The sequence below is a fragment of the Bombina bombina genome, chromosome 7, assembly GCF_027579735.1.
Source record: "Bombina bombina isolate aBomBom1 chromosome 7, aBomBom1.pri, whole genome shotgun sequence".
Classification (NCBI taxonomy): Eukaryota; Metazoa; Chordata; class Amphibia; order Anura; family Bombinatoridae; genus Bombina; species Bombina bombina.
The window spans coordinates 260,166,104-260,193,715 of NC_069505.1; the positions used below are offsets into that span (position 1 = coordinate 260,166,104).

Genomic DNA, 27,612 nt, shown 5'->3' on the forward strand with positions numbered 1-27,612 from the left:
GAGCATACGCTCCCAGCATTTACGGCGCATGCGTGGACTGCGTTGTCAGGGGTGACGTGTCCCGGTGACAGGCTGGCAGGAAGTGGCGGAGCTCGGACCCTAGTTAAACATGTTGAAGAAGTTTGACAAGAAGGACGAGGAGTCCGGTGAGTTCCGCGGTTGCTGTGGGGGAGGTGAACAGAGGCGTGTGTCAGTGAGCTCAGGATGTACACGGGGAATGTGTGTTGGTCAGGGATTCCCGGCCCGGTAATGCTAATGTGTATGCGCTTCTTAAACTGCAGCCGGGCCCCTGTGTGACACCCCTTGTCAGCGCGGCCATGCACACTTCTGTTATATTAGTAACCAGACAGGAGCTAGCTTGTGGGTTACAGGTGCTGATACTGCCCCAGGCTTTGCTCACATCTGGGTTACCTGTAATGGCATCTGCAGCAGCAGTGGCACAACAAGGGTTAATACACCCTCAGACAACCATAAAGAGGGTCAGGAGTCAGGGACTGTATGTATAAGGTGCTCACCTTCAGGGGCCTGGATACATTGTATATTATATCTATTACATAAACAACACAAAGTATCTATTTATATGTAACACAACCAAGAGAGAGGGGGCAGCTTACCTGGAACTCACTGCCCCTGGTTAGGTGGGATGGCGTGTGCACAGGGCCTGGTTAGGTGGGATGGCATGTGCACAGAGGACCTTTTAATCCCACTTGTATATTTCACGGAGCAGAACTTTTCTAAAATGTATCAGTCTGGGTCTGGCCCTGCCTCAAAATACTCATAAATCATCCTCTGATCTAAAGATTTCTAAACCCAATAGCAAATATACATTCCACCCTCTCATGGTGCAGGCGGTGATCCCTTGTGCCTGGAGGGGCACAACTGGTGTCATGTCACCACAAGTCATGCACTTTCTTGCATGATTCCTTTGGTATCCTTTATTAAAGGAGCAGCAATACACTACTGGGAGCAAGCTGAACACATCAGGTGAGCCAGTTACAAGTGGCATATGTGTAGCCACCAATCAGCAGCTACCTCCTTAAAGTGTTTTTGCTGCACCTGTTGCTACCTAGGTATGCTTTTCAACAAAGAATACCAAGTGAATGAAGCAAATTAGATTATGAAAGTTGTTTGAAATAGCATGCTCTATCTGAATCATTAAAGTTTAATTTTGACTTTATTGTTCCTTTAACTTTGTTCTGTGACATGGTGCCCATATATGATATTAGCCTACATAACTTTAGTGAAATTTAACACTTCAGAAGGAAACTAGCACATACATTTGTCTGTCCTTTTAAGAAACAGAGATAGGCCTCATTCATAAAGGTACTCTGTTCCTAGAGCCATAAAGCTGCATGTCAACTGATGATGAGGCATAATATATATATATATATATATATATATATATATATATATATATATATATATATATATATATATATATATGTTAGACAAACATATATGCTGTTTAGAGGCGGATTCCTTCTATTTTGAGACTCCCCTTTTGGTTGAGTATATAAATGACTATTTGTGTGTTAAATCTGTTAATATCTCATAGTTATAAGACCCTGTGGCACATGCCTCATGGTCTATAATATCAAAGTTTCAGTGGGTTACATTTTATAAGGTACTAGTGCAGTAACTGGGATGAAGGGCTGATCTAAGAAATTAGCAATAATGTTGTATCCTTTAGTGTATATGTATCTTTGTATTTGTGTAAAATATTTTTTTATGTAATAGTGTGAAGTAAAAAATGATTTGCACATACCTGAGAAATAAGGCTGCTATAAAATAAAAAGTATTAATTGTGCAGCCTGTCTATTTATCTGCACTTTATTCAAGCAGTGTACTTAGTCAGAATTATAAATTGGATTAGGCACCTAGGTAGAAATTATTCTATTGATTATAATAAAAATATTTGTTTGTGTTTCTTAGGTGGGGGATCAAACCCTTTCCAGCACCTAGAAAAAAGTGCTGTGCTACAGGAGGTAACTATACTATTGTCTGAGATTCCTTTTCTGTATACGGTGTTCACTCAGATCAATGTAAATGAAGCAAGAGTAAAAGTGAATTCACGTCTTTATTAAGAAATTGCTTATAAATATATATAATGAATCACATCTGCAGAATAAAAACTGTTCACGCACAACATTTAGCTGACATTTAGATTATAGCAGTGAAACTGAAGGTTAGAGGTTATTTTGTAGAGTTTTATGTGTGCATGTGACCATAATGCACTGTGTTAACATAAAAAATCCCAACAATTTATTGTTTGTGCAGTGCAGGCTGATTTAGTGTATACTTCATATTAATTCTTAATGTCATTTTTGATGATCCCATTTCTTTTTAAGGCTCGTTTATTTAACGAGACTCCAATCAACCCAAGAAAATGCGCTCATATATTGACCAAAATACTGTATTTGATAAACCAGGTATGTAAATCGTATGTCACTGTAAAACTTTTTAGTCATCAAAGTGATGGTAAACTTTCCTCTTTTTATAATAAGACCCTGAATGTTAGTGATATTTTAGATGGGCTTTAATTTGATCACTTCTAATGAAGATGAACTTTAATTTACTATTTAATCTAGCTGTGCCATTCTAATACCTCACGCTCCCGCCACCCACTTCAAAAGTAATATTTTTGTTTTGCTAACGGTTTGAAATATACTCCAATAAGCGATCTAGCCATATGGCACTTTTGTTGTAGCTAAAGGAGAGATTGGAGAATTTCAAACCAATAGCTGAACAAAAATATTACTTTTGAAGTGGGCGGCTAGAGTGCAGAGAATTTTAATTTCAAGCACTACATTAAAATGTAAGTTATAGCACATCTTCATTGCAATTGATGCATTGAATTAAATTCCATTTAAAATATCACTAACATTCAACATTCCAGATCAGTTTAGACGAAGGGGAAAGTTTGCTATCACTTTAAAACAATGGGAGCTGCTATGTTGTAACTTAAGTTACCTTCTCTGCTGTGGCTAATTAGGGACAGTTATAAATAGGTCACTAGACTGTGCAGCCAATGTCTGTGTGGAATATAAAAGGGTTTTGCACCTCCATTTCTAACAGGAACTGAAATGCTCACAATTTTAGAATGAATTATGATTTATCATTTTATATTACCATCTCAAAGTGTTTACTGTCCCTTTTAAGTGTCGTGAATCCAAAGGAAATGTAGAATCTGACTTTTGTATTTCTGTTCTTTGTACTGTAATATGCCTCATTCTGTAATGTCTGAGTACTGAAGTATTTCCTGGTGCATTTTATTCTGTGTCTTTTCGCTGTCTTCTCTTTACGTTTCTGGAGGTTTAGTATCCGTTACTGTATGGGATAATTTAGGAAAGGTGTCATTAGTGATGCCACACCCTGTGGTGGCTGAGGTTACCAATAAGTATATTGTTTCAGCAACTTTGTTGACAGGACTGTTAAACATCTGTAAATGAAGTTTTGTTTTAAGTAATTAAAAGTTGCTCTAATCACATCTGTTTGTTTTTGCCTAACCAAGGGTGAGCATATGGGGGCGACAGAAGCAACGGAAGCCTTCTTTGCAATGACAAAACTATTCCAGTCAAATGATGTAAGTACTGTCCACAATATATCGGTCTTATCATGTTTTATGTCATTGAATGTCTGAGCATGAGATTATTTTTATACTTGCGGAGGAATTGCTGCTGCATGTTTGTCAGTTAAAGGATTAAATCTCTGTGGCTTTTATGCAGCAGTGTTTTAACCCCTTTTTTATTTTTCTGGCAGTTAATGGGGTAATGGCAGCATGGTTACTGGCACCCAAGGGGTAAAACACTATTCTCTTTTTAGTTACACACGGTTGCTGGCACCCAAGGGGTTAAAACAGCATTCTCATTTTAGTTACACACACACACTATGTGAACCTTAGATGTAGATCTGATTTTTTTTTTTTTCCCAAACACAGCATTTTTTGCCTAATTAACATATGGGAATAAATCTAAAATGACAAAATAGGTGATTTTTGTATTAAATGCAGTTAGTTACAACATAATAAACGTGGTACCAATGTGGTTTAAGTACATCTTGGACAAATAATTTTCTAGTGCAAGTTACCAAACTGATCTGTTCCAATTGTAATGCAAATTCAGATTGTTGTTGTAACCAGGCTCCTTATTACCTTTGCAGCCTACTCTTCGCCGCATGTGTTATCTCACTATAAAGGAAATGGCGAGTATTTCTGAAGATGTCATCATTGTTACCAGCAGGTGAGTTCCTGGCTCCTCTTACTTGTTTTATTGGTGTTTAAACCAATTTTATAAGCAAAATGAATACATGTGGTTTCTTCCAGGAAGCTGTTCATTTTTTATGGTATTTAATCTCGAATCCCTGGGGAGTAATTACATGGCCAATTTACACACTACACTTCTTGGTGGTGTGGTTCTTGTTTTTTTATGACTCATGTTTAGCATATTTTTTATATCCTGTACAAAAAGCACCAACAAAAAAATAAAAATAATTCCATATGCTGAAGTAGAATTTCACGTGTGTGTGTGTGTGTGTATATATATATATATATATATATATATATATATATATATATATATATATATATATATATATATATATATATATATATATATATATATATATATAATGTGTGTATATTTTTCATTCACACACAGGTACGAACATTCAAATCCCCAAACTTATTCTAATATCCAAACTTTTTAATAATATATATATTTTTTTTTAAATATTTTCCCTGCCTGTAAGTCACAATCTTCTATGCCTGTATCTTTGTTTTTTTTGTGTTCTAAAATGCAAATAATAGTCTATATTTAAAACAACAAATATTACAGTACTGTACTGTCCTTCTGGGAGTACTATATATGCAACAGTATTAAAAATGATATAAAACTAACCTTAAGCTTACATGTACAGTGGATATAAAAAGTCTACACACCCCTGTTAAAATGGCAGGTTTCTGTGATGTAAAAAAATGAGACAAAGATAAATAATTTCAGAACTTTTTCCACCTTTAATGTGACCTATAAACTATGCAACTCAATTGAAAAACAAACTGAAATCTTTTAGGTGAAGGGAAGTAAAAATCCTATATAATAAAAGGCCAAGTGTGTTTGTCCGAAGCTGTCATGCGCAGTAGAGACTGCGCGCGAGGACAAACGCACCTGGCATCTGGCGTGTGTTGGAGTGGGCGGGGCCGGGTGTGATGTGGGCGGGGCCGACTGCCGAGAGACAGAGAGCTCTAAAGAGGGGGGGATAGAGAGAGAGCAGAAGAGGGGGGATAAAGAGAGGGGCGGAGAGTGCGCGCAAAAGAGAGGGGCGGAGAGTGCGTACAAAAGAGAGGGGCGGATAGAGAGAGAGCAAGGGGTTGGACCGCTGTACTGTAAAAAATGGCCCGTGTACACGGGCTTTAGGACTAGTAAAAAAATAAAATAATATGGTTGCATAAGTGTGCACAACTAATACTTTGTTGAAGCACCCTATGATTTTATTACAGCACTCAGTCTTTTTGGGTATGAGTCTATCAGCATGGCACATCTTGACTTGGCACTCAAAATCTGTCAGATTGCGAGGGCATCTCCTGTGCACAGCCCTCTTCAGATCAGCCCACAGATTTTCGATTGGATTCAGGTCTGGGCTCTGGCTGAGCCATTCCAAAACTTTAATCTTCTTCTGGTGAAGCCATTCCTTTGTTGATTTGGATGTATGCTTTGGGTCGTTGTCATGCTGAAAGATGAAGTTCCTCTTCATGTTCAGCTTTCTAGCAGAAGCCTTAAGGTTTTGTGCCAATATTGTCTGGTATTTGGAACTGTTCATAATTCCCTCTACCTTGAATAAGGCACCAGTTCCAGCTGAAGAAAAACAGCCCCAAAGCATGATGCTGCCACCACCATGCTTCACTGTGGGTATGGTGTTCTTTTGGTGATGTGCAGTGTTGTTTTTGCGCCAAACATATCTTTTGGAATTATTGCTAAAAAGTTCAACCTTGGTTTCATCAGACCATAACACATTTCTCACATGCTTTTGGGAGACTTCAGATGTGTTTTTGTTAAATTTAGCTGGGCTTGGATGTTTTTCTTCGTAAGAAAAGGCTTCTGTCTTGCCGTCTACCCCAAAGCCCAAACATATGAAGAATACGGGAGATTGTTATCACATGTACTACACAGCCAGTACTTGCCAGATATTCCTGCAGCTCCTTTAATGTTGCTGTAGGCCTCTTGGTAGCCTCCTAGACCAGTTTTCTTCTCGTCTTTTCATCAATTTTGGAGGGACATCCAGTTCTTGGTAATTGTCACTGTTGTGCCATATGTTCTCCACTTGATGATGACTGTCTTCACTGTGTTCCATGGTATATCTAATGCCTTGGAAATTATTTTGTACCCTTCTCCTGACTGATACCTTTTAACAATGAGATCCCTCTGATGCTTTGGAAGCTCTCTGCGGACCATAGCTTTTGTGTAGAACGCGACTAAGAAAATGTCAGGAAAGACCTACTAGAACAGTTGAACTTTATTCAGGGTTAATTAGAGGCACTTTAAATTATGGCAGGTGTGTGATGACTCTTATTTAACATGGTTTTGAATGTGATTGCTTAATTCTGAACACAGCTACATCCCCAGTTATAAGAGGGTGTGCACACTTATGCAACCACATTACAGTATTTGTTTTTTTTTGTTTACTTCCCTCCACCTTAAATATTTCAGTTTGTTTTTCAATTGAGTTGTACAGTTTATAGGTCACATTAAAGGTGGAAAAAGTTCTGAAATGATTTATCTTTGACTATTTTTTTTTTTACATCACAGAAACCTGACATTTTAACAGGGGTGTGTAGACTTTTTCTATCCACTGTATAAGCTGTATTATGACAAGTAAATATTCCCTAATATTCCCCTCTCCAAACTGTCTCATTTTAAAGATGCAAATAATCCAAACCTTTTCCATTCCCTAGCAGTTTGGATAAAGGGTTTTCTACCTGTACACACAAATCCGCTTACTGGTGTTAAATATGCTGGTTTCATAATGTTTCATTTTTATAAAAATAATATAACTCATTTTGTGGCATCTTTTATTGCAGTTTAACCAAAGATATGACCGGGAAGGATGACAGTTATCGAGGACCAGCTGTCAGAGCTCTCTGTAGGATTACTGATGTAAGTTATGTTTCTGGCTGGTTCACTTATCCCTTTCCCGGGACTCTGTTTAGCAGTTTGTCATAATAACTTTCTGTTTGTTTAGAGCACCATGTTACAGGCCATTGAGAGATACATGAAACAGGCTATTGTGGACAAAGTGCCCAGTGTCTCCAGCTCTGCATTGGTGTCCTCGCTGGTAAGTGCACAAAGAAAATGATATTTATATTCTTAATAAATTACTTTAAAGGATTTTATTACCACTTGGGTATATGTCTGCAGCTTAAAACAATATTGGTTTCTATTGTGGTCCCACATCTTTTAATGCTAAATGAACAGTCCCACTTAACAATATTGTAAACCCGCTATGTAAAAACAAACCTTTTTATTTCAGTACCCTAAGATATTCTACTGTCTCTTCTCTTACTTTACACAAATTATAATTCCAAGCTACAACTTGTGCGTCAGGTTTACTAACCAGTTTTTGTTTTTGTTTTGTACGTAGTTGTAGAGGATGTGATAAATACATCAATATATATATATTTTAATTCAACAGCAAATAATAATGTGCCATAATATTTCACTGTACCATAAATGGGATAAATGCAAGCAGAGAAGCTGACCTGACAAAGTGACTTGCGTATCTGATTTATGGTCAGTATTAGATGCTTTAAAACAACAATAGTGACCTTGTGACTAATTGTTTGTGACATTTCTGTTTGCAGCACCTACTTAAGACCAGTTTTGATGTTGTGAAGCGCTGGGTAAACGAGGCGCAAGAAGCCGCATCTAGTGATAACATGATGGTGCAGGTGAGGTCCCCAGCTTTCTCTAGAATATGAGGCACTATATTTTACTATGTAGTTGTCATGGCCATTTTTTTATAGTATGGGAAAAGATTTGTGTCTGTTACAGTGCAGGCCAAATGTCATATCCAAACAAATACACTCCTGACAACGAGATGACTTAGTGTATCTATAAACTAAAGTACCTATTATAACTACAGCTCCCATTAAAAAAAATATTCATTTGCAATCCGACATTAAAGGGTATATGAAACCCAAAGATTTTCTTTAATGACTCAGACTGAACATACAATTTTAAACCACCTTCTAATTTACTTCATTCTCTTGATATCCTTTGTTGAAGAGACAGCAATACACTACTGGGAGCTAGCTGAATATATTGGCTGAGCCAATACCATGAGGTATATATGTGCAACCACCAATAGCAGCTCCTGAGTTTACCTAGGTATCCTTTTCAAAAAAGGATATAAACAAAACTAATTACATAATAGAAGTAAATTGGAAAGTTGTTTAAAATCACATGCTCTATCTAATTTATGAAATAAAAATATTGGGTTTCATGTCCCTTTTAATGCAATACTGAATAAAATGATCCATACTTGCAGTATGAAGCTTATTGTTTACTGTCCCTGATGTATTCACAGTAGTGAGACTATTAGTAGCACAGTGCTACAGCTTGATGTGTCTAGTAAATGATCACTCACTAATGCTGGTAGCAGTGACGGTTTCCGAGCAGTAGAACACTGGTCCTATCAGACGCAGGCGGATATCTGCTTCCTCCTACACCGGGACAATATGCTTCTCACAAGTCTGTAAATCTCCCACCCAGCGTGTTGCTGCGTCCACCTCCTCCGTAGAATAATCAGACAGAAGCTAACACTGGAGTTTTGTTTATATTCCGTCCCTGCATCGGATACTACCATATATTAGGCATTCCGTAGAGGGCAAAGCACAGCTCCATGCATAAGTGTCCCATAAAGCTTATTTCAATTAATACAAAAATCAAAGATAAAAATCCAAACTATCTTAAAGGGACATAAACCCCACATTTTTCTTTCATGATTCGGATAGAACATACAATTTTAAACAACTTTCCAATGTTTTTCTATTCGGAAATTGTCTTTGCTTTCTTTTTATCCTTTGTTGAAAAGCAGTAAAGTAAGTTAAGGCGCGTGCACGTGTCTGCAACACTATATGGCAGTAGTTTTACAACAATGTTATACGTTGGCAAGAGCGGCACTGTTTCCTGTCTTGTAGTTCTCCAGGCATGTGCTACCTATCTAGATGTCTCTTTAACAAAGAATAACGAGAACAAAGCAAATTTCAACGTAAATTGGAAACTTTTTTTTTTTTAAATTTGTATTCTGTATCTGTACCATGAAAGAAAAATATTGGGTTTCATGTCCCTTTAAGTTAGTTACATAAGGCTCTCACCACTCTATACATACAGAGGCTACACTCAATGCATTTCCTGCCCCAACAGCTCTTCATCAGGGATACTGTACTCGGCTGCTCAGTTGACTCATTATAGGGCTGTCAGTTAACCCTTTATGTAAGTAAATGACAAAACATTCATCACAAGAATAAAACATGCATTAAAAAGACACTAACGTATAATTGGAAAAAGCACCTTCAAAAGTACAAACTATCTATATTGAAAAATCTATTCACACAGTAAACAGAAAACCTAACTCCTCATACAATCCCAGGTAGTGAACACAGAAACCTTCATTTATCAGAATAATTTTACCTGTTATCCTGCTGCTTATTTTTTGTTAAAATCTTTTTATGTATAAATATCCTAAATCTTCTTTACTTTCACAGTATCATGCCCTTGGACTCCTGTACCATGTGCGCAAAAACGACCGCCTATCGGTGAACAAGATGCTGAGCAAATTCATGCGCCACGGTCTGAAGTCTCCTTTTGCTTACTGTATGATGATTCGGGTTGCTAGCAAGCTGCTAGAGGAGGAGGATGGAAGGTGAGAGATGCTCTGTGTATGTAGTTAGAGACTTATTTACTATTTCATTGCTGACACTAAGCATCTTGTTTCAGCCGGGACAGTCCTCTGTTTGATTTCATTGAGAGCTGCCTGAGAAATAAACATGAGATGGTTGTGTACGAAGCTGCCTCTGCTATTGTCAACCTCCCCTCCTGCACCGCTAAGGAACTTGCCCCTGCAGTCTCCGGTGAGTCTGCGCATTTACTTTACCCTTACAGTTTCTCTGTCTGGCTGCTACATGGATGTCCTAGAAGACAAAAGGTGAAGAGGCGCCTTATGGTGCAGTATCTTTTATACCAAAAACTTGCGCCTAAATCGTCACACAGGGTACTCACAAAGGCTGATGCACACACAGTACAAATACAGGCAAACCGAGGCTTTGGAGACGCTCGGCTGACTCAGACTCCCCGCCAAGGTAACAGGAACGCTTGGAGATTCGTCACAAGTGACTTCACAGGCTTCGATCAGATGTGAAGGACGCCATCATACAGGGTATGGTACCTGCAATAGGGTCTACGCTATAGGGTGGCCGGATACTCCAAGATAATGATTTTTCTGACTCTGAAGCAGCTGCTCCTGTGAAACTTTCAGTTGTCTGTTTCACACTTCCTTTTCCGGTTTATAGATGCCAGGAACCTGGAGACCAACTTCCCCCTCCCTGAGCTACTCCAACAAGAGCAGTCAGAAAAATCGTTATTTGGGAGTATCTGGCTACCCTATTGAAGGTACCATACCCTGTATGACGGCGTTCTTCACATCTGGTCGAAGACGCTGACGTCACTTGTAACGAATCTGCAAGCGTTCTAGTTACCTTGGCAGGGATTCTGAGTCAGCTAGGCGACTCCGAAGCCTCGGCTTGCCTGCATTTGCACTGTGTGTGCATCAACCTTTGTGAGCACCCTGTGACGATTTAGAGGCAAGTTTTTGGTATAAAAGATACTGCACCATAAGGTGCCTCTTCACCTTTTGCCTTCTAGGACACTGAGCTTACTTTCCACCATTCGAGAGCGCAGCCAACAGTTAAATCGTATTGTGATAATCTGGTCACATATTAACCCATTGACTTTCATCACTAATTATTCACATCATATGATTTTTTATTTTATTGCTCATATATTTTAAACTAAACTCACCCATTTATAAAAACAGATCTGGAAGGTTAGTGATATTTTAGATGGAGTTTAATTCACCAGTTGTAATGAAGATGCGCTATAACTTACTTTTTAAGTACATTTTCATGTAAGGTAAAGGTTTGAATTGTTGTCCATCCTATTAGCGCTCTTCCCTTAAGGCACTTTTGTTGTAGCTAGGGCACTGATTGGACAACAATTCAACCCTTTAGCTTACAGAAAACTTTTGAAATTGGCAGCGGAGCACAGGGTATTTGAATTTCATATCTATATTAAAAAGTAATTTTATAGCACATCTTCATTACAACTGATTAATTAAACTCCATCTCTTTTTATAAAGGGGAGAGTTTACCATCACTTTAGGCTAAAATGAACTAATATTACATTTATTCAATGTTTTTTTTTTTGTTTTGTTTTTTATAAAAAATTATCACTGAATCAATTTATGTTAAATCATGCAACTCATTTGTGCCTTCAAACACATGTATAAATAGCAGAAAATGTAATATTGCAAAGTGTTACACTGCCCTCGGCTACTTCATGAACCCACCCCGCTGACCGACGTTTGCATATTTATTAAGTACAAAACTACACCAACGTATGTGTTATACTTCTCTTTTCCGTAACTTTGTAATGAAATATTTTATGTCCTTTTTATTTTAACCTTCATTTTAGTGTTGCAGTTATTCTGCAGTTCACCAAAAGCAGCTCTCCGGTATGCAGCAGTGCGCACCCTTAACAAGGTAAAATACTTCTTTTACATGTGCATCTCTTTGTAAGGGGGATTCAGTCAGCTGAGAAACGTATTACTGGTTTGTATTCTGTTACAGGAGCCATCATAAAATGAGAGAAACATTTAACACATATAATAATTAGCAAACCAAGAAAATAAATATTTGATTGTTTTATATTAAAAAACCCACAAATCTATTAAAGCTGTTCTAAAAAAGAGCAATAAAACGAGCAGTCATATCTCGGGTTGAAGAGCAGCAGTTCCAGGAGTAATTTGCATTTTACAAAAAAAGCAGTTGATTCATGGAACAGAATATATATATATATATATATATATATATATATATATATATATATATATATATATATATATATATATATATATATATATATATATATATACTGTCCCAGCAAAAAAGGCACTCACTGTTTTCATAAAAATTAACTTTTAATATGTATCCATATATAAAAATGACATATCGTTTCGGAAGGCTGATAGAATTAATGTATGATAGTTGAGTTTTTTGGAAATTGGGTTTTCTGATGGCTGTATGACATTTGACAAAGGTGTTGTTAAACACTGAAACGTTATGTCATTTTTATATATGGATACATATTAAAAGTTAATTCTTATGAAAACAGTGAGTGCCTTTTTTGCTGGGACGGTAAACATATGTTAAAGTGCACCCTGGCTGCTGAATAATTTGTAAGATGTGCTTATACTTTTTGGGAGAATTATATATATATATATATATATATATATATATATATATATATATATATATATATATATATATATATATATATATATATATATATATATATATATATATATATATATATATATATATATATATATATATATATATATATATATATTTACCATTACATAAAATGTAAACCAACTACAATACCATAACATTAAATAACACTCCGTCCAACATTAATCTTCAAGATCAGTTTCTTGTGTACCCCAGAATAAGTTTGTAAAAACAGAAGAAAGTCCACCCAGGATCCTGGTATTGCTTCTCCAATAGTTTTAGATGGGAATATATCAATGTGTCTGGGTCCAGTGAAGCTCCATCCCACATGGAAGGCAAACCCATGTCCTAAAAGAAACTGAAAAACAAGCAAAATGAAAAATTTCCTTTAGATCCCTACCAAATGACATAATACAAACACGTACAAGAGTTTACTGTATGCTCGATCTAAGTCATTAGGAATCGTTCAGTGCAAATGTTGATCAAGTAAATAGCAACCCCTGACTAAGAGGACACCATGTATAGCACCGTTATCTTGACGAGGGATGACCTATGCACTGTTGATTTTATATCTTGTACGTGTCTTTATTATTCACTTAGGAAATGTTCTAACGTAAAGAAAACTTTTAACCTTAGTCCTGAATGTGCTGTGTTTTTTCTTTTTCTTGTTTTACGTTAGACAGGAACACAATTTTTAAAACTAATGCATTGTAAACTTCCCTCTTTTAGAAAGAAGGGCTTACTAAAGTATAACGTTGATTTTGACATTGCTACCTTTTTGCCTTTATCTTTCTCTTTCCCCAATGTATAAACCAGAACAGTTTCTTTAATATGTCTGTTAACTTTTAAAAAATACCATGTTATTTCAGATGATTTAAAATTTAGCAAACAATGTAGTACTGCAGCGAGTAAGGCCAGTAGAATGCTTGGATGTATTTTCAGCAGAAATAGTAAGGCTCTTATGCCACTTTATAGATCATTAGTTAGGCCTCATCTTGAGTATTTTGTGCAATTCTGGAGGCCATATCTTCAGAAGAATATTAACAAACTTGAATCTGTGCAAAGGAGGGCTACCAAAATGGTACATGGTCTAAAAAATAAAACTTACCAGGATAGGCTCAATGACTTAAATATGTATAGCTTAGAGGAGAGAAGGGAAAGAGGTGATATGATACCAACTTTCAAGTACGTTAAAGGGCTTAGTAAAACTGAGGATATGGGTATTTTACATAAAATGGAAAATTCAAGAACAAGGGGTCATGATCTTAAGCTAAAGGGTAGTAGATTCAGGAGTAATTTGAGGAAGCTTCTTTACAGAAAAAGTGATTGATTTATGGAATACACTTCCTCAAGAGGTAGTAATGACAAACACTGTGGGGGGCTTTAAAAATGCATGGGACAAGCATAAGGCTTGTCGGGCAGACTTGCTGGTCCTATGGCTCTCATCTGCTGTCAATATCTATGTTTCTATGTTTATTACTAGTTACGTTTGTTTTTTGTTTTTTTTGTAGTTCTTTTATCAATAAAAATCCACTGCTTTGTAGTGGTAGAAAATCATTTTTTGTTTTTTTTTACTAAAGACTAACTAGTCCAGTAAAGTATAAATGAATTTGGATTAACGCAATCATATCCAGTGAATGACTTGTATGCCTTTTTTATACTGTATTTGTAAAGACGTTTTTGGGACAGCCTCAAGGATTCTTTAATAGTTCAGATGTATGTGTACCTAACTGAAGAAAAAAAAAATCACTATAGTTCAACATATATCAAAGAATCTATACCAAGTTTTGCTAACATTGAAGGTGTTTAATAATATTGAAGAAGTGTCTTGTAGGATATGGTAATCTGATCCTCAAACAAAACATCATTAATTCATGGTTTTTGGACTCTTAAAGTGAATGTAAACTTTCATGAATCAGTGCCCGTTTTTTAAAAATACTATTAAAAACGGGCACTTTCATTACTCACCGGGAATACAAAGCCACTCTATACGCTGATGATCTCTTCCTCACGCTTAAGCAGCCCCACAAATCCATACTACCCCCCCCCCTCATTCAGATGCTACACACCTACGGCACTTTTTACAATTTTCAGATAAATATCACTAAATCAGAACTATTCCCAATTAGATTACACGCAGAAGAGCTCAAGATGATTCAAACGCTTGCACACTTTTGCATCCAGCCCCACTCTATAAAGTACCTCGGGGTCTATGTATCCCCATACACACAAGTAACACTTGACGCTAACTACAAAGCCATAAATGATGCGGTACAAGCTCTTCTGAGAACCTGGAGTAGTAAACCAATCTCATGGTTGGGAAGGATCAACTCGGTTAAAATGATTCTTCTCCCTAAGCTATTATACCTTTTTCAAACCTTACCGATCCCAATTCCTAAACCACTAATCCACAATCTCCAAAAGTCCCTCATCTCTTACATATGGCAACATAAAAGACCAAGGATAGCTACCGCTACACTATACCGCCCCAAAGAATTAGGCGACCTTGGGATTCCAAACCTCATTCAATACAGACTTGCCTCCTTTTACACCAGAATTATAAATTGGTGTAGACACTTGACCCACAAAGAATGGATCCTCCTAGAACACTTGTTAATCCCACACTCTTCAGCTCGGCAGCAAATGCTGGTTACCCCCTAAAAAAAAGAAATCTGCCAGCAATAATCACCAAATAAACTTTTAAACTCTGGGACACATCTATCAAACAGTACAACCACATCTCCATAATACCTTCCCAGCTGACACCCCTTTGCGAAAATCCAGATTGCCCAGTTCAACCTCCTAGCCAAACACCCCATATCACTAATTCCCTCCCCTGTCTCACAATCACTCAGAATGGGAAACTCAAACCCCTAACCGAACTCGCCCCCATGCTGGGAAACGCACACATAAACTGGTTTAGACACCAACAACTCGCGGACTTCCTCTCCAAACACCCTCTAAAAACACAACTTGTACGCTCCCTAACTAGCTTCGAGAGTAGTTGTATTTGCAACACACTCAATTGGGGTTTCCTATCTTTCTCACATCAATTACTCATGCAATCATACAACACGTCCCTTCCTTCATTTATACAGAAATGGGAAGGAGAAACTCCCTACGCTATTTGCGCAACAGAAACGGTGATTACTGTTTTCAGCATCAATATTTCTGTTGCGCAAATAGCATAGGGAGTTGCGCGTGTGCAGTTCAAGTTCTAGGCAGCGTTCCAAGCACGGGAGTGTGCTATGATTAATTTACATGGGGCGCATGGTGAGGCTCTGATAGGCTGAAAGAGCTGTCAGTAAAAGAAGCCTAAGCAAAATTGTTGAGAGGCTGCATTAAACGAGGTAACATAGCCTGACAAAAACGCTGAGTATTAAAAGTACATTTGACTTTGGAACCAAATAAGGATATCGATATGCTAGTTAGGAGAAGATCTTTCAGAATGTGAAGTTCTAGAGGCAAATTTACCATCACTTTAACTTGCGCATATAATATCTTATGCAATTTAAAATTGTACATACACTGACGTATGTAGCTATAACAAAAATGTGTTAGTAATTTACTGTATACCACCTATGCAAAGGAAATTACATATGTAACTAACTTTATTTTACATTGTATGTACTGATTATACATTTTTCAATAAAGCTTTTTTGAAATAAAAAAAATAAAACAGGGGCACTTTCATTCATGAAAGTTTACATTGCATTTTTTTATTTTTTTTTTAATACTTTTTTCTGCTGCCAAGCCGGATCAGCGATCCCTGCCCGCTTCTCATGCTGTACTTAGCACAGAAATGACGAAACCGTCTTCCTGCAATCACGGCGTGGCCTCAGAAAATGTTTGCTCTGGGGTGCACAGCATGATTGGCGGAAGCCGGATTCGTCTGCTGATATAAGTACAGCGGAGCTGCAGGCGGAGAATCGCTGGTCCGGCTTGGCTGCAGAAAAATTTAAGTATTTTTAAAAAGAACGCTGCAATGTAAACTTTCTTGAGTGAAAGTGCCCCTATTTTTAATAGTATTTTTAAAAAATGGCACTGATTCATGAAATTTTGCATTCAATTTAAAATATTTATAGACCTTTGTACAAAATATATTAAGCTCATACATGTGTACAAGTTACCATAAAGGGATACCTGTTTATTAAGGAACAAAACCCAATTTTACCAATTTGTTTTGTAGATAAATATAAAATTTAGTTCTGCAAACAAATAGCACTTAGATTATCACAGTGATCTTATACAATCTTATGTGCAGGTGGCCATGAAACATCCATCAGCCGTTACTGCCTGCAACCTCGACCTCGAGAACCTGGTAACAGATTCTAACCGTAGCATTGCCACCCTGGCTATCACCACCCTCCTGAAAACTGGTAGCGAGAGCAGCATCGACCGGCTTATGAAACAGATCTCATCCTTTATGTCGGAAATCTCAGATGAGTTTAAGGTACGCAGCTGTTACAGTATTCAGTATTGGTACAAAACCAGGTCCTCATGTAAAGAGGGTGTGTAATAGCCATGTATACTTTTTTTTTTTTTTAATTTTTTTTTTTTTAAGATGCAGATGTTGCCCTTTATGTCTCTTGGTTTTTTTTTTTTTTATTGAGGTACATTTTGTACAAATTATCATAGTGCCAGCAAAATTTGAGATTTACATACCGTTATGTTTATTGTTATATAAAATTTTAGCCCATTGGCAGCAGTAATTGACAAGCGGTCAGTTTCCTTTCTGCAATATGGGACCTGATAGGATACAGAAACAATATGTTGAGATATCTGACCTCTCACTTGCCTATATTTAATGTTTTTTTTTCTTTTGGTTTCTCGGCAGGTGGTTGTTGTACAAGCAATTAATGCGTTGTGTCACAAGTATCCACGCAAACACGCCGTCATGATGAACTTCTTGTTCACTATGCTACGAGAGGAGGTAATACCAAACATGAACAAGGTAACGCTTGTTCTTGTCAGCTGCAGTTCTTACACATTTCATCATTTATAATTAATGCTTGGTTACATTCTGTAATGACAGCTTAGGATAGAATACAGAGAAACTCCAGTTCCTGAATTTGTATGTGTGATGCGCTATATCCTTATAACTTAATATTTTTAGAAAGTCAGGTGATCAATAAGGGCATCTTGCAGCAGGGCAATTATCTGGATAAAGTAAAATCGCTTTACAAAGGCTTCATGCTGCATGAGAAGTTATTGCCTGTTTTGAAAGTTCTTTGATTTGGATCAAGTCCAACAGCAATGAAAGAACAGAATGTTAATGTGCAGAAAATAGATTGTCCAATGTAAATAGATGAGGTACTGACAATTACTTTTTTTTTCCCATGGTCAGTAAAATATGCTTGTTTCCTGTGCCAGTGCTAAGGCAACCACTGGTTGGGCAGACTGAGCCCAGCGTGCACTATAATCCTCCTCTGAGGTTCTTTACAAACACTGGGATACATAGAAATCATTTGTTCTATAATAACATAATACATTCAGGGCTAGGGAAAGGAAGAAAGTACCAATAGCACAGTATGAAGTATGTGACACCCCTGTATCTTCAAGATCCAAACTCAACAGCTGCATTTCTTATCCTCCCCTTGGCTGCTGGAGAGTTTAGGAAATCTGCTTCAGCAGAGCAATAATCCCCCATCTGATCTTAAAGGAATGTGAAACCCAGAAATGTTCTCTCATGATACAGATAGAAAATTCAATTTTAAACAACTTTCCAATATCAAATTTGCTTTATTCTCTTGGTATCCTTTGTTGAAGGGGCAGCAATGCACTACTGGGAGCTAGCTGAACACATCTGGTGAGCCAATGACAAGAGGCATGTGTGCAGCCACCAATCAGCAGCTAGTTCCCAGTAGTGCACTCCGGCTCCTGAGCCTATCTAGGTATGCTTTTCAACAAAGGTTATCAAGAGAACAAAAGGAAATTGGATTATAGAAATAACCTGGAAAGTTGTTTAAAATTCCATACGCTAACAAAACCAAAAGATTGGTTTTGAGTTTACTGTCCCTTTTTTAACACCATTTTAACACCAGTAGATCTCTGCAAACTAAATCTTCTGTCTGATGTTTGCCTTGTGTCACTTTTTATTTGTTGCTACATAAAAGTGATCGCACTGAAGACACCGCAGTCTGGTGTTTTGTGAGTGTATCTTATCTTTGCTGTAGTCATGGCACAGTCTTTTTATTGCTCGTTCCATTTTTGTTTAACTAATGTAACCGGAAAAAGGATGGAGCCAAGACCAGTTCCGCCTTTACATGAAATGATACTAATCCCCCTTCAATTGTTAATTCCTAAATATGCTGCCAAGTTTAAATGAAACAAACTGTTAAAGGGACAGTCTACAATAGAGTTATTGTTTTAAAAGATAGATAATCCCTTTATTACTCATTCCCCAGTTTTGCACAACCAACAGTTATATTAATATACCTTTTATCTCTGTGATTACCTTTGTATCTAAGCTTTTTCTGACAGCCCCCTGATCACATGACTTTTTATTTATTATCTATTGATTTGCATTTAGTACTGTGTGCGCTAACTCTTAAATAACTCCCCGGGCGTGAGCACAATATTATCTATATGGCCCACATGAACTAGTAGTCTCCTGTTGTGAGAAGCAAATAAAAGCATGTGATAAGAGGCTATCTTTAAAGGGACAGTATACACTCATTTTCATATAACTGCATGTAATAGACACTACTATAAAGAATAAGATGCACAGATACTGATATAAAAATCCAGTATAAAATGGTTTAAAAACGTACTTAGAAGCTGTCAGTTTGGCTCTGTTGAAAAGGTAGCTGGAAAGCCCACTGCAAGGGGCAAATAAGACACTCCCCCCTCCCCCTTCTTTTACATATGAAAAGACCCTTTACACAAACAGGAGCAAGCTGGAGAAGGTAGCTGACGGTATTCACATAAAACTTTGGGGCTTGGTTAGGAGTCTGAAAATCAGAGCAATGTTATTTAAAAATAAGCAAAACTATACATTTATTTTTAAAAAAAAACTTCATGGGCTATATAAATAGATCATCTACAAAACATTTATGCAAAGAAAAAATGAGTGTATAATGTCCCTTTAATGGCTTAGAAACAGGCAGAAATGTAGAGGTTTAAATGTTAAGTATATTAATTTAACAATGTTGGTTGTGCAAAGCTGGGGAATTGGGTAGTAAAGGCATTATCAATTTTTTTCAACAATAACAATTTTAGTGCAGACTAAGGTGAGTTTATACCCCCTATTGCTTAGAAACTAATCTTGTTGTTTTTATACTTATTGCTACAAACTATAATGCATAGCAAATCATCGGTTTATAGTTAAGTGCAAAATTAATAACTTGCCTAATTTTTATTCATTTATGTAAGCGATATTAACTGGCAAGTAACGTCTCTTGTTCACAGGGTGGGTTTGATTACAAACGTGCAATCGTTGACTGCATAATCAGCATCATTGAAGAAAATCCAGAGAGTAAGGAGACCGGCCTATCACACCTCTGTGAGTTTATAGAAGATTGTGAATTTACAGTGCTAGCAACACGCATCCTGCATCTATTGGGGCAAGAAGGGCCAAGAACCAACAACCCTTCCAAGTATATTCGATTCATCTACAACCGTGTTATATTGGAGAATGAAGAAGTCCGTGCTGGTATGTCATGTGCACTGTCATCTTATCTCTTCACATTTCCAGCTATGATTAAAAAAACTAGTGACAAATTTGTGTTGTGCTTCTAATACTAATTTGTTCCATTTGTGTGGTAGGTGCAGTCAGTGCTTTGGCCAAGTTTGGAGCACAAAATGAGGATATGCTGCCCAGTATCTTAGTTTTATTGAGGAGGTAAGATTACTAGAATAGACACGTGTTTTACTCCTCTCAGATCAACCATATTTTACTAAACGTCACATCTTCGCTGCCCCAGTGCATAGCTTCCTCTTCTGAGACAACGGTCTATGCAGGCAGTATGCCTCCTGCTTTAAGCCATAGTATGCCCCCATGTGTGTCCATTTATGTAAAGCATTATACATTTTCTTTCACAATACAATATTTACATTTCATGTAACATGCTATTTTTATTTGTCTGTTTTATGACTTTAATCAAATAATGGTTTATTTCTTTGCAGATGTGTGATGGACGATGATAATGAAGTGAGAGACAGAGCTACATTCTATTTAAATATATTGGAACACAGACAAAAAGTTCTCAATTCCAGTTACATTCTTAATGGTTTGTATATGTTTATATGTGCCAGAAGATTATTATTATTATTATTATTATTATTATTATTGTTATATATATCAAAAAGAAAGAAAAAAACTCCAAAAGCTAGATATCGATGAACGATAATGTTATAAAACAGTATAGGCTAGGATACAACACTATGCACAGCACTTATGTAAAACAGTAATAGAAGCATTTATTGGGTATACGTTAAAAGTCCAAGTGCATTGACAAACTCACGAATTGCTGACAGACACAGGCAAAAATGACGTCTTCTGACGCGTTTCATGCCGGTTGGCGCTTATATATCAAGTCAGGTAAAAATGTCATACACCAACCATAGGCAACTCCCCTTGAGCACTGCAAATATGAAATGTAGATATTCAGATGTGTCCCAGAGCCGGCTGAAAAGACCCAAGACACACAGCAGACATGCACAGGTTACTGGTGAATAACAGAAGCCTTTAATCCAAAATGTAACACAGAATGGCCTGTTGCCAAACGTTTCAGCTCGCACGGGGGCTTTCCTCAGTGGAGGCCCAAGTAGACATGTCTGCGTTACCTTTTGGATTAAAGGCTTCTGTTATTCACCAGTAACCTGTGCATGCCTGCTTTGTGTCTTGGGGTTTTCAAGCCGGATATCTATATATATATATATATATATATATATATATATATATATATATATATATATATATATATATATATATGCTCTCTTACTGGTCACGTGTTTTGTTGACAAGTCCCACCATAGACTGTTGAATATAGTCATTGTTTTGTTTATTTGCATAGGGCTAACCATATCCGTCCCTGGTCTGGAGCGAGCGTTGCAGCAGTATACCCTGGAGCCTTCTGAGAAACCGTTTGACTTAAAATCTGTTCCTCTGGCGACTGCACCAGTTACAGAACAAAGAGCCGGTGTGTAGACAGTCTTCATGAAACTAATATCTGTGTTATTAAAGGGACAGTAAACACCCTGTAATTATTAAGCATTTCTGGTGTGTTACTATAGGACAACATATCGGCCAATTCTTAACATTTTTAAAACAAATTAACATCCTTTTTATTGCAATTAGTCAAACTCCACTCACCAAGTACTCTGTTTTGCAGTTGTTGTCAGTTAAAGCCAATTGGATGGATGTGTGTGTATGTGTATGTATGTGTGTGTGTGTGTGTATATGTGTGTGTGTATGTATGTGTATATATATATATATATATATATATATATATATATATATATATATATATATATATATATATATATATATATATATATATATATATAATGCAAAATTTAGTTTTAGCACACCTTACAAAAAGTTTATATGACCTAGTAATTACACAAACAAAAAGGTATTGGCGCACATCCATTTTCAAAAGCACAACATATTTTTTGAACTGCTGCAAAAAATTGCCTGCAAACAACATCAAGGAACAACTATTCTTTTTAAATATGGCCATATTTTGCTTAGCCAGTCACCACTTACAAGGTGCCCCAATATAGACTGGTCCTAACACTACAGTCCTTTGCCTCAGAGGGCTGAATCATTCCTGTTTTTAATCTTCATAGTAGAATGAATATATATATATATATATATATATATATATATATATATATATATATATATATATATATATATATATATATATATATATATATATATATATATATATCTATATATATCTATCTAAATAGTCGTGGGATCAAACCATCCCCTTCATCAGACCGGTCTGAAAGGGCATGTAATTTTAAACAATTTTCCAATTTACTTCTGTAACAAATTTAGCTTTGTTCACTTGGTATTCTTAGTTGAAAACTAAATCTAGGAGGTTCATATGCTAATTTCTAAGCCCTTGAAGGCCGCCTCTTAGCTCAGGGCATTTTGACAGTTTTTCACCACTAGAGGGTGTTAGTTCATGTGTTTCATATAGATAACACTGTGCTCACGCACGTGGAGTTCCTAGGAGCCTGCATTGGTTGGCTAAAATGCAAGTCTGTCAAAAGAACTGAAATAAGGGGCAGTTTGCAGAGGCTTAGATACAAGGTAATCACAGAGGTAACGAGTGTATTAATATAACAGTGTTGGTTATGCAAAACTAGGGAATGGGTAATAAATGGGTAATAAAGGGATTATCTATCTTTTAAAACAATAAACTGGTGTAGACTGTCCCTTTTTTAAGAATGAATAATCCTTTCTGCACAATCAGATCTAACACAAGTTTTCTTCTTTAGATAATTTGCCTGTTGCAACAGTCAGGCAACCAGAAAAAGTGGTGTCATCCAGGCAAGAAATATTCCAAGGTGAGTGATTTTCTGTGCATGGTGTTTAAATGCTCTTGTTACATTAGGCACATTCAAGCATAAATAAAATAGATACCATAAATTACCATGCTTAGTCTGCTGTCAGTCATGCCGCTTTATGTCTTGTATTGTGAATATAACCTGGATCCGAAGGGTCAGACGAGATCCATATGCAGCAATGAATTAGTGAGGCATAGTGGAAACCTTTCCCATAATATTTGCTGGAACATACCAGAGAACACTTTATTTTCCTTCGTTTACACAAATTTCATTTGACAACTCCAGATCTCTGATTCTTATTAACATCTTTCACTTTACAAACCTTTATTGTGCAATATGTGTTTTGTATTTCTTTACCCTGAATCACTGTGCTACTAGATTTGCTAAAATCCCTCTTTAGTCTTTCATATATACGTCACAAAACACAGGTACAAGCACCTAAATGAGACTTAACCTTTAGCAACTAATAATATTTAAAGCAATTCTAACATTTTTCCCTTTTCCTGCAAAAGTCTTAAATTTTATACTTATTTATTGGTTAATTTCAGAGCAACTTGCTGCTGTTCCAGAGTTTAAAGACCTTGGCCCATTGTATAAATCCTCTTCAGAGCCTGTTGCCCTTACAGAATCTGAGACAGAGTATGTTGTGCGTTGTACAAAGCACACGTTCGTCAACCACATGGTGTTCCAGGTAAGCCTATTTTGTGTTCTTGAGCAAAATCATTTTAAGATTTATAAAATGTTGTGGAAAATAAAAAACATTATTTTTTTTTTTAGGCCAGACTGAGCCCAGCATAATTTTGTTCCAGAATAAAAAAAAAAAAAAAAGATATAATTAAATGTGCGGAAAAAACTCAATACGCAGCGTGCGTATGTATGTATGTATGTGTATGTATGTATATATGTATGTATATATATATATATATATATATATATATATATATATATATATATATATATATATATATATATATATATATATATATATATATATATATATATATAGTCTTGTGACTGCACTAACAGCTGGGCAAAATCTACTCATATTTTCAAAATCCTACATTTTTTAGAATGACCTTTCTTAGAACAAGACATCTGTATAGTAAGGTGCCATCTTTCTTTGGCTTCATGTATAGCAATAGTGTATATTTTATAAATGGTGTTGTATTGTCATTTTTCTATCAGTTCGATTGCACAAATACTCTGAACGACCAGATTTTAGAAAATGTCACAGTTCAGATGGAGCCTACAGAGGGTTACGAGGTCATCTGCTATGTGCCAGCTAAACACTTATCCTACAACCAACCTGGAACATGCTATACTTTGGTCTCTGTACCAGAGGAGGATCCAACAGCTTGTAAGCAAAGAGTGCCCCTATAAGTTATTTCCAAAAAAAACTGTATGTAGAGATTTAAATATTATTTATTAAACAAATGTAGCTGCTGTTTTTATTAATAATTAAAAAAACACCATATAAGAGCTATTTGTAGTAAAAAGAAAATTGCAAAGATAGCTGCAGTATCAACAATTATTAAACAAAGTGAATTGACATATTCAATTGGATACTTGCACTAATAATAGCTATCACGGTGTCCGTAGCCCTCGATAGTCTGACCAGGCTTTCCTCTTAATTTTTTTTAAGTTAGTCAGTTTATATGAGAGACACATTTGGCACTCGCAGTTCTATATATGTGCACAATATCTACAGACTAATACTATAATTATTCACAACAATTTCTGTAGTTTGTAAGAACATATGGAAACATAAATTGTACTTTTTGATGTCTCTCAGAAAATTTCACGTTGGAAAATATTCCTTTTGAAAATGAAATAATTTGAAAATCACTAGTGTTTAACCCCTTAGTTCCCAGAGAATATAGTACATGTTTAGTAATTCGTTGCTCAGTAGCAAATGTATGAAATATGCTTTAGTGAATTCGTAATTTAGAGTTAGCTGGTAGTAGAAAGAATAATTTACGTCTACATATTAAGCCACATTTACAGTGACCAATGAATACTTTTTTGTTTTCCCCTCTCCTGCAGTGTCTTGTACATTCAGTTGCATGTTGAAATTTACTGTCAAAGACTGTGACCCCAACACAGGTGAAGCCGAGGAGGAAGGTTACGAAGATGAGTATGTGGTAAGTTCTGGATACTATTTTCCTCAGATCTGTATAAACTGGTCTACTGGGTAATCCAGTTTCTATTTGTACTTATTCTGATACTGGGAGGATTTTAGGACTTCCTTTCTGCCTCCCTACTTTATTTAATTATGTTTCTTACTAGGAGACTGATGTAAAATTCTGTCCATCCAAGTAATTACAATGAAGGCATGTTTTGTTGTGATATAATGTTAATAATTAGTAGTATGCAGCACCTTTGTGCAGTCTTTGGTTTTTATTGGAATCAATAGGTTTGTTTTTGTTCTGTTTGTTTTTTTAGCTGCTTAAACTAATAAGAAGTTAGTAATTGTTTTTGTGTTTTATGCTTCATCTGCTCAAAGCAAATGTCTCTTTTTCTTAAATGTAGCTTGAAGACATTGAGGTGACAGTTGCTGATCACATACAGAAAGTACTGAAACCTAACTTTGGTGCAGCATGGGATGAGGTGGGAGATGAATTTGAAAAGGAAGAAACGTTTAACTTGTCTACTATCAAGACTTTGGAAGGCGAGTGTGTCTCATTCTGTGGGATAGAAACAGTGGTTAGATTAGTGACCCTTGTTTTTTTAATATTCAGTTGCCCTTGGCTAACTTCTGAAATTCATAATAGACCAAAAAATTAATTATATTAATATGAAAATACATAAGCAATAGTACACAGTGTGCCATCAATTACATTTTATAAGATGATTATATTTTTATAGAAGGAAATTGAGTAAACTTTGGGATATTCTCACCTTTAGTTGAGAAGCCATTACAGCCAAGCTATTCTCTGGGTTCTTGCTTAGTAAATAAACTGCTCACTTGGGTAAAAATGAAAGGGCAATAAGATGACCATTTATCTTAATACTGCTTCAATACGGCATTGAGCAAATTAGTCAATAAGTGACAACCTCCTTCGGCAATGATCTATTAAGATTATTAGAGCAAAAGAAAAATCTCTATCTTTATGTATCTATAATATAAATGTATTTATTTTTCTAATACAGAGGCAGTTGGTAATGTGATAAAATTCCTTGGAATGCAGCCTTGTGAAAGATCAGATAAAGTTCCAGAAAACAAAAATGCACACACGTTGTACCTTGCAGGTAAGTTATTTTTTTTGTATTTTACGTTTCAAGCAAAACCTATAGCTCTTTTGACCAAAAAAAGTTCACAATTACATTTAACACACATCTCTGTTTCCTGTTGCAGGTGTTTTCCGTGGTGGTCATGATATCCTGGTTCGCTCCAAATTAGTCCTTACAGACACAGTAACCATGCAGGTTACTGCACGAAGCAAAGAAGAACTTCTTGTTGATATCATCATGGCCTCTGTGGGCTAAAACTCTACCTTAACTATCACAGCAATGACGTAAAAACACAAAGGGAGTTATTGTATATTCAGATCTGAGCCTGCATTTACCCTTCAGAGCCAGAAGGTGCCTTGGACATACATGGAAAGATCTCAGAAATAACTGTTTGCAAACTCCACTGGCAGCGAAGGGATTAAATTGCTGACATCAGTCATTCTCTTTATTTTCTTCAGTAAAATAATTGTACTTTTTAATGACAGAGTTGGGATTGGTTTAAACATATTTAAATATAATGCAAACCTTATTAAAATTAAGATGAGTAAAAAAAAAAAAAAGCAATTTTTCCTATAATCATGGAAAGCTTTTATGTCACAAAATTTGCAAGACAGGGCCTTGTCCAATTTTCCAAAAACCTGAAATCAAATTTCATACACGAAGTTGCTTTTAGTTCTGTAGCTTCTATTTATGACCATATAAAACAACAATGCTGGCTGAGAATTTGTATATAGAAGAATGAACACCGTTATGACGTGCTGGGAAGCTTAGTTTGTAATGGCACACAAGTAGTATGTATCTCTATATACCTATGTCATTTCTATAATACAGCTTCCCAAAGCTGTTACCGTTTTGCCATATGACTTAGTCACTGCCATATAAATTGCATTGTTTGTGTCAGTACGGCCTAATGTACTATATATGTATAAAAAAAATACATCTTAAATAGATATTTTTATGCTGAATGTTTTTTTTTTTATACAGTGATCACACCTCTCAGTATCTTAGGCTTCAGTGGTGGCAGTGTTATGACATGAGGTTGGTTTTAAAATCATCACACAATGTCACACATTCATAGACATCCAGAATCATTTTTCTAGGTACCAGGACAAAAATAAGATATCCTGAAGTTAATAATGTCATTGTACACAAAATATATTTTCACTGTATTGTTTTACATTTGCTCGTTTTTTCTATCGACTAATTGACATTTAAATGTTCTTATGTGTGTTTCCTTCATGTATAAATTAAGGGCTGGAGCACAATAATCAGCTGATTAGTAAACATGGTTATTT

General features: G+C 36.1%; 1 protein-coding gene across 2 annotated transcripts; it reads left to right on the top strand.

Annotated features, from left to right (window-relative positions):
* Window positions 1–27,494, top strand: COPG1 (COPI coat complex subunit gamma 1). 2 transcript variants are annotated; one of them, XM_053720724.1, is made up of 24 exons: window positions 1–146; window positions 1,933–1,985; window positions 2,349–2,429; window positions 3,512–3,583; window positions 4,159–4,238; window positions 7,073–7,148; window positions 7,234–7,326; window positions 7,853–7,939; window positions 9,758–9,915; window positions 9,990–10,123; window positions 11,742–11,809; window positions 16,824–17,012; window positions 17,397–17,513; window positions 19,970–20,213; window positions 20,327–20,402; window positions 20,687–20,790; window positions 21,577–21,702; window positions 23,018–23,086; window positions 23,635–23,777; window positions 24,272–24,443; window positions 25,130–25,227; window positions 25,616–25,754; window positions 26,237–26,335; window positions 26,442–27,494. In XM_053720724.1, exons 1-24 carry the CDS (start codon window positions 110–112, stop codon window positions 26,570–26,572), a joined length of 2,646 nt encoding a protein of 881 aa, XP_053576699.1. In that variant the 5' UTR covers window positions 1–109; the 3' UTR covers window positions 26,573–27,494. The 2 variants fall into 2 exon arrangements, with proteins under 2 accessions (XP_053576699.1, XP_053576700.1); XM_053720725.1 differs by having other exon boundaries at window positions 17,397–17,492.
* Window positions 27,495–27,612: the final 118 nt, after the last annotated feature.